General features: G+C 33.9%; 1 protein-coding gene across 11 annotated transcripts in view; it reads left to right on the top strand.

Annotated features, from left to right (window-relative positions):
• CHL1 (cell adhesion molecule L1 like) overlaps positions 1-16,650 on the top strand; it is a 202,123-nt gene that overhangs the window by 106,494 nt on the left and 78,979 nt on the right. For all 11 annotated transcript variants that reach the window (XM_067043605.1, XM_067043603.1, XM_067043600.1 and 8 more), the window contains 2 exons: positions 9,741-9,921; positions 15,884-15,989. In XM_067043605.1, the coding sequence (XP_066899706.1) occupies positions 9,831-9,921; positions 15,884-15,989 (197 nt within the window). In that variant the 5' untranslated portion in view covers positions 9,741-9,830. The remainder of the gene's footprint in view (positions 1-9,740; positions 9,922-15,883; positions 15,990-16,650) is intronic.

Genomic DNA, 16,650 nt, shown 5'->3' with positions numbered 1-16,650 from the left:
TGCCTCCCTCCACACACACACACACACACACACACACACACACACACACAAAATCCAGATGCTACCCACATTTGGATCCAGTAGGCTAGAGGAACACAAAAGTGGTTTTGCTTTCTTGTAAACTGGCCATCTGGAATCCTCTAGGAAGGAAGCTAATGTAATACTTTGTGTCCTTAGAACGCCTTAAAAAGTTTGAGAAGTGGTTACATGAATTTATACATATGTAAAAATTTACTGACCTGTACACCTGAGTTCTGTGTATTTTAGTCCATGTGTGTTATTCCTCAGTTTTAAAAAAAATTCACTACGTGATCATCACTGATATATGAGTTTTGTGAGAAATGACTCAGAATATGACTACATGTGGAAGCATAATTTCTCCATCCCTATAGTCAAGTGACCTTGAAATATGGTGGTATTCTTTTTCTCCATCTTGAAAGAATTTGAATTAGATATCATTTCAGAATACTGCTTGCTAAGAATTTTGGATCTGTAGGTAAGTAAAGGGGAAAACAAACAAAGAAAAATATATTAGAGTCAGTTATATTCCTGTCAGAGCTCAAGCACAGTATTTTGCTATTTAATTAAACACTTGGTATTATTAACGGTATTAGTTTATTCCACATAATTATTAAGGCTGACATTTTTCCAATAACATCAATTTGCTTATAATAAAAATCTACATTTCTTTGATCATGTGTAGGGAGGATGAATGACCACTCCAAGCAATTCTTTTGTCTTGTCACTTCAGTGACATGAAACAGAATCTGAATGGATCTGGCCATAATGTACAATATTACCTTTGTTTTTAGAGTGAAAAGCCATTAGCAGTTATTTCAGGATTAACATGTTTATGACACTTATAAATTGATTTATGGTATTAGCCAAGCATGTCAGTGAAAAAAAGCCTCTTCATTTTCTTTGTGTTTATCCTTTCCCAGTTTCAAGGTGTTGAGTGATTCAGATCACACTTTAGTCTTACCGAAGTGCGCTGGACTTCCTCCCCATGAGACCTAATTCTTGAATCAGGGGAATAGTTTGCCATAGCGTGACAAGCACGTAAAAAGGAGTTTCATAAAGGGACACTTGAGGTCACAGGGAAGTGAGGGTGACATCCACCTCATCATGAAAATGTCAGATAGCCTTATATAAGATGCTTGCTGTTGCAGCTCATTGATACTTAAGTCCTTATTGTGTGAAAAGAAAATAAAATTTAAATAATTCTATGTTATGGTACTGTCCCAGACTATTACACAAATCCAGTGAGTTATTTTTAAAACCACAATTTGGACGCCACTGTCATCATACTTCCGTTCCTGCTGACTATAATAAAGGTTGCTGATCTATTTCAAGCTTCCCGAGTAGAAAAATGTTTAATGATTTAGCATGCTGAGGTTAATTCTGATCTCTGGAAATCACGGTGGCTACAAACAACTCAATGCTGTGTCTTAGTGAAGAGGAATGTCAGCACAGCACTTTTGGGGGCTGTTTACCTTCTATGCCTTCTTTAGAAATGGCAGGTGGACTGCTGCTGACATGGCTGCTTTGTGTAACTGCTGCAGTAGAAATGAGGCTTTTAGAAACAGTGATGATAAGAGTTGTTGTTTTTTTTTCCTTTGGAATTGCTTTATAATATTCTCTCTTTAAAAATTTGACCTGAGCACGTTTGTGAATAATTATTGACAGAAAATGCCAAGAATGTGAAAAATATCACCAAGATAAATTTTACTATCCTGAACTAGCTGCCTTCCTGAGCTGCTTTTATTCATTCACCTCACTGGTCAGATTGTATTCCTTTTAAAATGAAGTAGAAATGTCTTTATTTTGAAATTCAAGTATTTGAATTTGTGTTACATTATTTCCTTCAAGGAAAAAAAAGTGTTTAATTCAACAGGACCTTGGAGAATAATAGTATCAAAGGTTTTGAGTAAACATGACACCATTACTGTTAAGTGTAAAAAACAAGTGGTTATTAGGGAACGGTTATTATTCAGAATATATTAACAATAGCCTGAGACCTTTCATTTTAAAATACTTGTGCTTCTCTTTGATTTAGAAAGCTAGCATATAATGGTCCAATGTGACAATGTAATCTTCACTTCTTTTATTCCTTGTTGCCTTTCTTATACTTCCTTAATGGAATTTAAAGCAGACTCCAACAGAAACAATGCAAAATCAGTGAGTTAAGACTGAAAGCATGAAAGAAATATCAGAAGACATCAAATATATACTAATAGCTACCCAGATTAAAATAATTACTATATATTGGGTTTATATTTTCTTTTGTTGGACTGTGACCTTCCAAACCCATAAAATAATAAGGAACAGACATTGTGTTACATTATTTACTTGTTGTGCAGGATGTGTGGAACAGATACTCTTATGTTAAAGGGACCCAAATTCTTCTGAATCTAGTTCAAACAAAAGAGGTCTGGTTAGCATGGTAGCCTTAAAGGAATGTTTCTGCCTATGATTTTGTTTTTGTTAAAGAAGTATGCCAGTGGAAGTTCTCATGACTTTGTTTTGCATAAAGTAGTCTCCTTATCGCTGTTGGAATATTTTAGGCTAATCTCTGATTTCCACAAACTGAATAAACATTTAAAAATATCTTTATTATGGAAATATTAAAATATACCGCAAAATAGAATAGTGTAAGGAACTTCCATGTATATCTATTGCATAGCTTCAACAATTACCAATATTGTATCAATTTTTTAACTCTATGTGCACTATATCAGTTAGCTCTTTCTGCATTGCAAACCATGCTAAAACAGACTGATTTCATACAAGAAACATTTATTTTTGTTCCTAAGTCTGTCTGTTTGGGTGTGTGGAGGAGGAAATAATCTTTTTTTCCTTCTACTCTCTTGGCTGGGTGTCTGTAACAAAAGGCAGATGAACAGAAAACATGCAACTTTACGTCTTGTAAGTTTTATGTGATATGGGAGCCCTCATAAGGAAGTGAAGGAAGACCTGACGAGGTGGTTACACCTGAGTTTTTTTCCTACTAGGTTTGGGAAAGAACGGAAAGTCGTGGGGAAATACGGTAGAACAAAAGGGGTCTGAGCTAAGTATAGTCAACTGCAAGAAAGTTGGCAAGGTCTGTTTATTTCGATTCTTGACAGCATCCCTCCGTCTTTGGAGATAAGGATGCTTCTTTTCTTCTCTGTTTAGGGAGAGCAACTCTTACATGAGGGTTTTGTGAATTTGCTTCAGGGGAAGGTCAAAGAGTCTTCCCATTCCTAAAATTCCTTCAGCTTAAAATATTCAGTATGCCAAAGTATCATGTTTTCGGGTAGTGTGTCCTGAAACCTGTCAAGCAGTTCTGCTGATCTTAGCCAGTCTGAACTGATAGTAATCAGGCTGGCTCTTGCTTATGTGTCCAACTGATGTATCTGGGGCTGGTTCATCTAGGATGGCTGTCCTTTTACATTGGTGGCTGGCTGGCTGTTGGCCAGGATTTCAGAGGGTGATGGGTGATGTCGTACATCTTCCAGCAGGCTATTGCAGTCTACACTGAGCAGAGTTCCAAAAGAGAGAATCAAAACATGCAATGCCCTAGCTCAGAGCTCACTCTATTGGTCAAAGGCTGGCCAGATTTAAGAAGTCAGGAAGGGGCTTCCCTGGTGGCGCAGTGGTTGAGAGTCCGCCTGCCGATGCAGGGAACACGGGTTCGTGCCCCGGTCCGGGAAGATCCCACATGCCACGGAGCGGCTGGGCCCGTGAGCCGTGGCCGCTGAGCCTGCGCGTCCGGAGCCTGTGCTCCGCAACGGGAGAGGCCACGACAGTGAGAGGCCCGCACCGCAAAGAAGTCAGGAAGTATCTGTAAAGTCATCTTGCAATGCATGTGGATGCAGGAGAATTGAAGACTTTTTGTTATCAATCTATCATAGTGAAAAAAATAATCTGTCACAGTCCCCCCACACTTTTAAAAAATCTTTTTTACAGTGTTTAAAATCAATTAATATCATTTCACCATTAAATACTTCAGTGAAAAGTGTTTTAGGTCATTACAATCTTATTACTTAAATAGAAGCCATACAAGTTATCTATACTCTTTGAATCAGAATATTATTACTAGAGGCTTTATCCCGATTACCACTAACAACAAAGTGACCATCGCTCTCAGTAGTAGTACATTTCATTTTTTCTCCTGTCATGTATGCTAAACATTTATTGCCTCACTTAACACTCATAAGTATGCTTACAGGGCAGCAACTCATATTCCTTTATAGGGGTGAATGAGAAAGGTTAAGTGAACTGCCCAAGGCTACATAATTAGTGAGCAATGGCTTTCAGGTCATGATAAACTGACTCTGTTTTCCATGTTCTTATTTACTACATACCACGTTCTTCTGTGTCTGCTCAGCAGGCCAGAGTATCTTGACATTTACTTGTGGAGGCCAGGTGGAAGGAAAAGGCTAAGCCAACTCTTCCATTTCTTAAAGCAAAAAATGAATTTAAGGGAGTAAGTTGTTTCTAGATTGACCACAGTGGAGCTATTTTAAGAACATGAGAAGGATCTATGAGGTCACTTTCTAATATTGATGATGTGTGTCTGTTAGAGGCTGTTGTTTTGGAGAAACGAAGAGCTTCATTTCCTTATTGTCGTATTGGAAGTGTCTCATGTGGTATGCATGCCTGTCCATGTTTCAGCTGCTGTCTCGAAACCAATGTGTTCTTAATCATTGTCACGCTAGTCATCCTGGAGAAGCTGAAGCAGTCAGGAAGGGTCAGTTGTTAATGACAAGAAGACATCTGTTTCCGTTTGAGTGAGATGTCTGGGATGATTTTCTTCTTTCCGAGGATGAGCTAGCATAATAGGAAGATGTAACCCAGTTGGTCCAGATTCATGAAAATTCGTTGATTCTTTTTTGGATCTGAGTTACTGTCATTCAGACATCACTTTTATGTGACTGTGCCTCAAAAATAGTTTAGTACATTTTTTTCTTGTCTAAGTGTCAGCTCCATCCTGAGTTCCAATAGTGGCTTTTATCTTGAGGTCTGGTGTGAGGCATTAAATTCATATTCTTGGAAGAAAGATAAATGAGAACATAATTTTATTGCTAACATAGTTTTATTGCTATCTTACTGTTGTAAAACATAATTACTAAACAGTATGTCCTTTATGCATTCTGACAATGAGATTATGACTGACTTTTACTTTTCAGTAGGCAAGCTATTTGGGGCTGTCATCGTCATCACATAATGGAGTCTTGCTTGTAGGGGGTCACATTTTAACTTCCAACGACTTTTCTATAACAGCCTCTTAACATAAGTTAAGTCTCAGGTAAATTGAAGCTACTCCCTGCAGGAGATAAAGTCAGATATCAAACTAACCATTATCCATATTCTGGAAACTGATGGTGTCATCAGTGTTTCTTATGGCACTTCATTTATAGGCTTATTTTAAGCCAAGGCTTCAATGTGACATATTTTATGGGAAGAGAATTTCTTGCATCAAGACCATGTAGTTAAAATTATTAAAATTACAGAAGTCATATCATCACTATTGAACAATTCATATCTATAAGCTATTTACTGTGGCAATTAGGGACTGTTGAGCTCACTAGCCTAAATCAGTAGGTTAATTGAAATTAAGCCTGTTCTCACATATTTGACTGTCTGATGTTTTTATTCTCTATTTCTGGGTAGGATGATATATTAATCTGGACATAGGGTCTCCTAATAGCATTTGAAAGCCTTATTCCTTACAGATAGAGGACAGCTCATTAAACAAATACATGAAATGCCCTTAAATCAGCATTGAATATTAAGGGAACAGAGTATTAAATAATATTTATTAAATAATATTAAATATTATATATTAAATATATTATATATTTAATATTTAATTATATATAATTATAATAATTATAATTATATTAATATAATGATTAAATATAATATATAATTATATATTAAATATTAAATAATATTAAATATTTATTAAATATTAAATATTTATTAAATGATAAAAGGTAAAAAGTGATATATAACTATAAACAATGAATTTAGATTACTGTTACCAGAGTGTTTCAGAAGAGAGAAGGAAAAGGAAAATTCAAAGCCCACAGCATTAATATTTCCTTCTGACTTTTCATCTTAGAAATAGCTAAATGGTTCAGTATCCCCCAAGTTTATACAAATATGCAGAACTGAGTTTTTGTCCTTAGGCAATGTTCTGCTTTTTATAATGAAAGCAATTTTTTTTCACATTTTGTTTTGTTGACTGGAATAATTCTTTCACCAGGAAAATGGGTGTCATTTAACATAATGACACATTTGAAAATATTTTTAATTACCAATGTAAGTTATTTGTTATTTTAGGAATTATTCTGAACCACACAAGGGTAGGTTTTTGGTTTTTTATTTTCCAATTCCCATTTTACAAATGGGTCAATTGATGTCAGACAAAGAATAGTAATTGCATTACTCTAATTTAAGAACAAACATTCACAACGTTTTGTGGGGCAGATGGCAGTATTTTCCTTAGTGATCAATGTAACTTTTCTTAAATTAAAATATAAATGAGATTGTTGTCTCTTCAGACTCTCAAAATTTTAAAACAGCTAAACAGCATTAGTTACTATTTTAAATTTTACCTACTTGCATAAGTATATGAAAAGTTCCGGTCCATAATATCTTGAGGTATAACTTGAGGTGAAATAGAAAACTCAAAATATTTGGAGTTAAATATAAATTTAATGTCTTCTCTGACTGTATGGAATTAATTTTTCTAGTAGTTGTAAGTGAATAAATAAGTAAATTATTTTTATAGAAAAATTTACATACCTGAAAAAACTAATTATCACATTTTGAAGCAAATTCATTTTTATGAATACATTATATTATTTGCAAATTTCCTCTCCCGTTTAGTAGGTTGTCTTTTCATTTTGTCAGTGGTTTCCTTTGCTGTGCAAAAGCTTGCAAGTTTACTTAGGTCCCATTTGTTTAATTTTGCTTTTATCTCCTTTGCTTCAGGAGACAGGTGCAAAAGAATATTGCTACAATTTTTGTCAAAGATTGTTCTGCCTATGTTTTCCTTTAGGAATTGTATAGTATCTAGTCTTACATTTAAGTCTTTAATCCATTTTGAGGGTTTTCTTTTGTTTGTTTTTTATATGGTGTTAGAGAATGTTCTAATTTCATTCTTTTACATGTAGCTGTCCAGTTTTCCCAGTACCACTTATTGAAGAGACTGTCTTTTCTCCATTGTATATTCTTGCCTCCTTTGATGTAGATTACTTGACCATAAGGATGTGGGTTTATTTCTGGGCTTTCTATCCTATTTCAATGATCTATGTATCTGTTTTTGTTCAAGTACCATACTCTTTTGATTACTGTGGCTTTGTAGTATACTCTGAAGTCAGGGAGCGTGATTCCTCCAGCTCAGTTCTTCTTTCTCAAGATCGTTTCAGCTATTCGAGGTCTTTTGTGTTTCCATACAAATTTTAAAATCATTTGTTCTAGTTCTGTGAAAAATGCCCTTGGCATTTTGATAGGGATTGCATTGAATCTGTAGATTGCCTTGTGTACTATGGTCATTTTAACAATATTAATTATCCCAGTTCAAAACACAGTATATCTTTCCATATGCTTGTATTATCTTCAGTTTCTTTCATCAGTGTCTTAGGTTTCTGAGTAAGGTCTTTGACCTCCTCAGGTGGATTTACTCCTAGATATTTTATTCTTTTCGATGCTATTGTATATGGAGTTGTTTCCTTAATTTCTCATTTTGTTACTTCATTGTTAATGTATAGAAATGTGACAGATTTCTTATCTTAATTTTGTATCCTGCAACTCTACTGAATTCATTGCTGAGCTCTCATAGTTTTCGGTGGTGTCTTTAGGATTTCCTATGTATGTTATCATGTCATCTGCAAACAGTGACAGTTTTACCTCTTCGTTTCCAATTAGAATTTCTTTTATATCTTTTTTTCTCTCATGGCTGTGGCTACAACTTCTAAAACTATGTTGAATAAAAGTGGTGAGAGTGGATATCCTTGTCTTGTATGTGATCTTAGAGGAAATGCTTTCAACTTTTCACCACTGAGTATGATTTTAGCTGGGATTGTCATACATGGCCTTTATTATGTTGAGGTATGTTCCCTCTATGCCCACTTTTTGGAGAGTTTTATATCCAACACATATAAACAGCTCATACAACTCAGCATTTAAAAAACCCAAACAACCCAATTAAAAAATGGGCAGAACAACTGAATAGATAATTTTCCAAAGAGAAACTGCAGATGTTCAGCAGGCACATGAAAAAATCCTCAACATAGTTAATCATCAGGGAAATGCAAATCAAAACCACAATGAGATATCACCTCACACCTGTCAGAATGGCTAACACCAAAAAGAACACAAGAGACAATGTGGAGAAAAGGGAACCCTCATATACTGTTAGTGGGAATGTAAATTGCTGCAGCCACTGTGGAAAACAGTATGAAGGTTTCTCAAAAAATTAAAAATAGAACTCCCATAGGACCCAGCTTTCCACTCCTGGGTATACATCCAAAAAACTCCCAAAAGACATACTGCACCCCAGCTTTCATTGCAGCATCATTTACAGTTGCCAGGGTATGGAAGCAACCTAAGTATCCATCAACAGATGAATGGATAAAGAAGATGTTGTATTGTATATACAATGGAATATTTCTCAGTCATAAAAAAAAAAATGACATTGTGCCATTTGCAGTATTATGGATGGACTTGTATGGCATTATGCTAAGTGAAATAAGTCAGACAGAGAATGACAAATACTGTATGATATCACTGATATGTGGAATCTAAAAAATACAACAAACTAGTGAATAAAGCAAAAAAGAAGCAAATGAGCAGATATAGAGAACAAACTAATGGTTATCACTGGGGGAATGGTAATCTAGGGATAGAAGAATAAAAGGGTTATTAAGGGATTACATGAAATCATGTATGTGAAACTTTTAAAAATTGTAAATTACTCTAGAGTTTAAAGAATCTTTCATTCAATTAAAAAACAATACATTAGAAACAACATTTGGATGTCTATTATAATGTTTCAGAAGAAAAGGAAAATCATAAGAGAAAGTAAGGGAAAATTGATATTTTAATCCTTACTCTATTTATGTCAACATTGGAGTGAATAAACATTCTGCCCAAGTTCAAAGTAACTGATGCTCTTATCTTCTGCTTGAGTAAAGCCTACATTTGTAAATTTTAGTTGACATGGCCGGTCCTTATCCATTTGTTTTTCCTTTATCCCTTCCCTCTGTATTGCTATTCACCATCTAGTAGTGTGATAATTTTGAACATGAAGAGGTATTTTGCCAGGAAAATTAAAAGTTAAATTTGTGATACTTAATGAATGACTTAGATGGGGTTGAATGCTTGATATAAAGAATTGATTGAAAGAGTCACCTTTTGAATGAAATGACCTAAATGAGGTTATTCTCATAGCCACTGACATTCATTAGAGTATACTAGAGTACCTTCCAAGTAAAAATTCCTGTGACCAAAAAAATACAATTTATTGGTTTATCATATAGCATTTGTCAACTGTCTTTTATTTTAAATACAAAGAGGAAAAACTAAGATTTGTGTGGAGTTATTTGAGAACAGTTTCATAAGGAGGAAATTATTACCAACAGAAAAATGTATTCAATTGCTGTTATGTTGACCTTTTACAGTACATGAACTTAGAATCCCTACAGTACATGAATTTGTTAGTCTTTTGTGTGTTTGTTTGTTTCCAGGTTAACCACATTCTTGTCAGCTTTCAACCAAAAGTAAGAAGAGACATTAGGATTTTCATTCTTTCCGGGTTGCTTCCTTCCTGAAGAACAATGGGGATGCTGTTAAGTGGAAGAGGATTAATCACATCTCTAATTTTCTTCTTGTTAAAATTCTCAACAGCTGTTGATATACCACTTTCAGGTAAAGTGACAACATTCAATACCTACTTATAAAAGTCCATATTTGCATTTTGATTTTTAAGTAGAATAATTATATGTTGAGGATGTGATTTTTCTACCATATTTCTGCAGATTTTACAGCAATCTATCATCAGAATTCATGTTCTCCTTTTAAATTTTTCAGAAGACTTATATTTGACCGCTTGCTGTAATTAATTATTTTGCAGCTTTTAGCCTCTTAGGTGAACTTGGCACGTTAGAAGAAATATAACCTATAGATCAGGTGCTATTTCACCACATAAGATAATCTGCAATATTAGCAACAGCTATTACCTTTATGTATGAGATTAGTTTATTTTAGGGAGAATTGTGATTCAGAAGTTACTGGCATTCAACCAATCAGGACAAAAAAAGAACTGATTAAACTTTGTATTGTTTTTCAAAATGATTATATATTTAAGAATGGTACACTATTGATACTATATAAAATAGATAACTAGTGAGAACGTACTATATAGCACAGGGGACTCTACTCAGTGCTATGAGGTGACCTAAATGGGAAGGAAATCCCAAAAAGAGGGGATATTTGTATACATATAGCTGATTCACTTTGCTGTACAGTAGAAACTAACACAACATTATAAAGCAGCTATACTCCAATAAAATTTTTATTAATTATATATTTAAGAATGAAAACAATTAGGACAATATTAAAAAGCTATTTTCATAGTACACAACTAAAAGTGTAAAATGATACCACCTCTGCAAATTTAGAGCATTCTATAGGGTGAATTCATATCAAAATGTTAGTCATGATATATCTTAACATATATTGGTAAAATGGATGTAACTATCATAAATTAGTTTCAACAAGTTATAGTAATTAGAAGTTCAAACAACAGTACACATGCAAACACAATTTATGTAATAGTGTATTAACTATTTAATGTACAGCTTTGGGGAATTTCTCTTGTTGATAAGCACATAGGATTTTTAAAAAGACCGTTGAGAGATTACTTAGGTATTTTTATCCATACAGTTCAAGTATTAATCCATACTCTTTCTTCCATACCTAATTAGGAGAATTATAATGTAAGAGATAAGAATGTTTATTAGAACCTTAGCATTGGAAATGATCTGTTCAGATCATCTAAATTTCAAAGGACTAGTCTTGACCTCAGAAAGTTGAATAAATATTAGAGAGGTGCTAACGCAACTGAAACTTTTCTTCAGAAGTACTTGAACAGTCTGAGTGTGATTAGAAAAGGAAATAATTCTCTGAGTATATAATATGTTCTAAAACCATTTTCTAAGGGCTACCTTAAATACTTGATGTAGCAGTTTCACATGACACACTTTGGGTGGCCCTGCATTTGTATTTCATCCCCAAGGTAAGAATCTTTTCTCTACTGTCCTCAAGTCTCTGTGTCAATATTTACCCTTTTAAGGAATTTCACTTACATGTTCTCAGATGTACAGGTTTAAACTTCTGCTTTAGTCAAGGTGAAATCTGTTCGCTTACACACCACGTATATTGACCTATTTGTACAAACACTGGTCAAGAGCCTGAAATAATTCATCTTAAGTACATTCTTTGGGTTTTGAGTATGCAGTGCCAAATTAAGAGCACAATTCTTGGCAATCCTTGTGGAAAAAGGGGTTAATAATTTTACATTTTCTTCCCTGTAGCACCAAAGATGCGCTGCGATTCCTGATTCAGATTCTTGACCATATAATGTACATTCTGACCATAGCATGTACATTTTCCCTCCATCTTTTTTCATTTAGTTCACCAACGGTGATTGGAAATTTTGTATTAGTACATAAGACACATTTTTATTCTGGTTGTCTCAGTTACTTATGCATTTTCACACCCTAATGTCATTAGAAAACAATTGTTATAAAATATTAATGAGGTGTTTTCAGAACATCTGAATACTACCCATTTATTTCCGTACTCTAGAGCTCTCACTAGCAAATGCAAGTAAGGCAGGTATTGAATTTGAATGTCAATGAGTCTGGTGTCTCTGTAATTGGCCTAATTATGGAGGAAAGGATTTATAATGTAGAATACATATTCTTATAAACACCCAAAGGTTATTAGCTCCACTCCCTGAATAATTAGTTATGGCTGAGACTTTACAACCTTAGCAAATTTAAGAAAGAATAATGTTCTAATAAACAAGTTGTTCACAAGTTCCCTGATATCTTAGGGACTGTTGCTATTGTGCATCATCCCTCGCCATTTATAACTGTAATAACATTTAAATAGTATGAATTTGCAGTAAGTTCAAGATCTGCTCTGCTGAGAAAGAGTGGTAATCAGAAACAAGGTAAATGTCAATGAAGATACGAATGTTTTTTGCATGTTATTAAAATGTTTCTGAATATGAAGCCTGTGCTTGCATTGTCACTAAACTAGTAAAATGTAATTATCAGATTCATTAGGCAAAAGTAAAGAAAAGTGAAGTTTAAAATGGGAAATGGCTGTTGAGTTATTATTCTAGGCTGGCCATCATTGCTCAAATTGTGATTCATGGACCCCTCAGGGTCACAGAGATTTGTTCAGGCAGTCCATGCAATCAAATGTTTCATAATAATACTAAAGTGCCATTTTTCCTTTTCCATCATGTTGACATTTGCACTGATGTCACAAAAGCAGTGGTGCTAAAACTGCAGTTGCCCAGCACACATCAAGGCGTGACACCAAACTCATGGGTTTCCTCAGGACCGTATACTCAAACTAAAACAACAAAACATCTAAAAAACATTAACCAAAGTTTTGCTTAAGATTGTCCTTGTTGAAACAGTTAAACATTATTGATTTTAAAAAACCTTCATCCTTGAGTACATTCATCATAATATTCTGTGGGATGAACTGGAAAATATACAAAAAATAATTCTGCTGTATAACAAAGTACTATGACAGTCTCTGTTCCTTGATTGTATCATTATTTGAGTGCCAAGCCAAATACCATTTTTACTTAAAAGTAAAACTGACAGTCAAACTTTGATGACTTTGATGGATGTTTTCCTCAAAACGAACCAAGTGAGCCTGTCACTTCAAGAGAAACAAGTGATAATATATGTTGTGAATGACAAAATTTGGGTGTTGAAGCAAAAATTAGAACTGTGGAAAACTTGTATCCTACACTGTGAGATTGACAGCTTCCCCACACTTAAGGCTTTTCTTAGATCAGTGATGATATTAACAGATGTGAATTTTTAACATTGTATAGTGATGTGTGTCCGTATTTGGAAGATCTGCATAGCTTAGTGAACCAGTATTTTTTTCCAGATGAATATTGTATGATGTTACAAAATCATGCATGAATTAAAAAGCACCCATGGATAAAATACTTTAATGACAGAATATGAAAATTTATCCATATGGTTTCAGATTCCATATTGCAATAAACCTTTAAGAAACTGCCACTTGGTGATTTCTGGTGTACTATCCAAAACAATGCCCACAATAATCAGAAAGGACTATAAAATGTGTCACCCTTTTTCAAGTACACATCTGTATAAGGTTGGATTTTCTTCATTTATTTCAACAAAACAACTTACAGCAACATGTGGAATACAGAAGTAGACATGAGAATCCAGCTGCCAACTATTAAAATATTAAAGATTTGCAACACTGTAAAACAAAGCCACTTTTCTTATTATATTTAGTATTTTTGATAAAACATTTATTTTAACAGATGATAGTATTAAATGAATTAATAAATATTTAGAAGATCTCTCAGTTTTAATTTCTAACATGGTAAATATTATTAAATATAACCTACATTTACAAAAGCACTTTGGGATTTCCTATAATTTTTAAGAATGTAAAGGGATTCAGTGACCAAAATATCTATTTACCTGGCTTGAATCTGTAATTTTACAAATGAGAAAAGAGAGTGGTTCGGGGCCTGACTCAATGTCATAGGGTTTAGGGCCTATTTGTAACTCCACTGTGGAATATTACGCATGTGAATCACACTCATGGCCCTTCTGCAAATTGCTTTTCTCCAAGTATGTTTGCCAGAATTTAATGGTTCCTGCTACTGAACCATTTATATTTCCTTGTGAATTCAATCCTGTCCCCTGACAGAGGTTGTTAGAACTGTACTAAAATTGTAATGTCATAATTTGAAAACTATTGAGTGTTCCGTGACAGTAGTTCTTAACATATATCATGATCTGTGTCCTAATTTAAAACTTAATCCAAGTTTGTATCTTCAGCATTAGTCCATTTATTTTATAATCAGAATTCTCGGCAATGCCATCCAGCTGCTTGAATTGGTGAGAGACAAAGCCACCCCCTACTTTGTAAATTTGTCTGGAAGGTACTTAACTTGTCAAACACTAAAGATGTTTATCACAATGAGGGAATATTTGGTTTTTTGTTTTTTTTTTTCAATTTTAAAATATTTTATTGGTTAAAAAAAAGATGTTAAGCATCATCTGAGCCTTCAGTGAGTTATCTTTTTGCACTAGCAACTTCGAAGATCATTGATCACATAACAAATATAATAATGAAGAAAAAGTTAGAAATATTGTGAGAATTACCAAAATTTGACACAGAGACACGAAATCTGACGCGAAATGAGCAAATGTTGCTGGAAAAAAAACTCGTCACAGAGTTGCCACAAATCTTCAATTTGCAGAAAATCCAGTATCTGTGAAGTGCAATAAAGCAAGGAATATTTGAATATGTGGAATCCTTTGAAAAGAAACCATCATTTATTAGCTATTATTTTTATCCTAATGATTATTAGTGTTAAATTCTATAAGGGGGAAAAGTACCCTCAAGCTTCCAAGTGGGGGAAAAAAATATTTTAAAAGTGTAAATGGGAAGTTACAAATAATAAATAAGCTCAGGGAAAAATGTAACAAAAGCAATAAGTGGAAATAAAAATGAAGAGGAGAAGGGTTTTGTTTTTTTGGGTTTTTTTGGCTAATGATTAATTAAGTATCTTATTGTTTTAAAATGCTATTCTTGAGACTTCCCTGGTGGCACAGTGGTTAAGAATCTGCCTGCCAATGCAGGGGACACAGGTTTGAGCCCTGGTCCGGGGAGATCCTACATGCCACGGAGCAAGTAAGCCCATGAGCCACAACTACTGAGCCTGCGCTCTAGAGCCCGCGAGCCACAACTGCTGAGCCCACGTGCCACAACTACTGAAGCCTGCGCACCTAGAGCCTATGCCCCGCAACAAGAGAAGCCACTGCAATGAGAAGCCCATACACCGCAACAACGAATAGCCCCTGCTCACCGCAACTAGAGAAAGCCCGCACGCAGCATCGAAGACCCAACGCAGCCATAAATAAATAAATTTATAAATTGCTATTGTTCGTTGGAGGCGAGGATATGGGAAACCAGTGTACTCATGTTTGTGGTAATTAGCCCCTTGTGAAATATTAACATTTATCCATAGTCATTACCATTTGTGTCCATGCCCGGAAATTTATCATGTCATTAATTCAATAAAGGAGAAATCTGTATGCTTGAGGCTGTCTATTGAATGAAAAAAAATCTAATGTCCAAAAATAAAATTATCAAATAAATTATCAAATATCAATGGAAGAAATCATACAGAAGTAGCAAATTAATTATAATATCTTACAAAACTATAAAGAAAAAAAGAGAATTGTCAATGACCGAACCAAGTAAAACTGTATAAACACATCAACATAGATGAAATGCCAATAATTTAAACATAGATGTTTTAAAGTTGTTACACTGTTACATTATTCTGGCATTAAATAAATTATATGGCAACATGAATTGATGGCAGTGAAGTATATTCCCTACAGCTAAATACATTTTGCAAAGAGGAAGTGAGATTTGTTCTATAATTTTCATTCTTTTATAATCCTTGTACTTACCAATATAGAAAGTGTGTTTATTTCAAAGTATTTCTGTTGTAGCTAAACTAACTTCACCCAATTTTTGGAGAGCATGTTATTTAAATACATATTTTAATATTTAGTTCAACAGGTTCCAACAATCATAAAACAGTCAAAAGTACAAGTTGCCTTTCCTTTTGATGAGTATTTTCAAATTGAATGTGAAGCTAAGGGAAATCCAGAACCAACGTGAGTATTTCCTTCAAACTAAATAATTGTTTAAATGTATACAATCCTTTATATTAATTTTTACTCTAATCAGTATAAGCTTATTGGACTATAAATCTACATATGATTGAAAGTAAAGATTTCCAAATGAATGATAGCCATGTCTATAAAAATAAAGTTTGGTTATTTTACATATGTTCTTTTGCCAGTTACAATTACTTTCATCATAAAATGTCTTACGTTAAATACTTATCATAGGTTTTGGCATTGTGGAAATATTAAACAATTCTTTACCTTATGAGTGAACAAGATAGCTAGAAAACAGAGGATACTTTATTCTGATGAAAGATAGCATTTGTTAAGCCAAAGTTAATATATTTATAAATGATATTCTATAAATATTTATTATTGCATGTCTTTTAATGTAACCGTATTGTATTCAGTGACTCGGTTGTTACTTGATATATTTTAAGTTGTCGTAGGAATGTCGACTCATCGTAGATGGGAGAATACGAATGACATGGGATATTACTATCTAGTATTTTATTGTTAGTAAACAATTATTACTGTAGGTAATTGTAATCACTGATGAAGTTTTTTCTAAGTACCTCCCAGTTTGGAGAGAAAGAAATGTGTGTGTATTGAGATTGAGGAGGGAAAAGATGTGGGGAGAATTCAAGAT

Source organism: Kogia breviceps, chromosome 10 (assembly GCF_026419965.1).
Source record: "Kogia breviceps isolate mKogBre1 chromosome 10, mKogBre1 haplotype 1, whole genome shotgun sequence".
Classification (NCBI taxonomy): domain Eukaryota; kingdom Metazoa; phylum Chordata; class Mammalia; order Artiodactyla; family Physeteridae; genus Kogia; species Kogia breviceps.
Note: the sequence above shows the minus strand (reverse complement) of the source record. Positions and strands in the feature narration are given on the sequence as shown.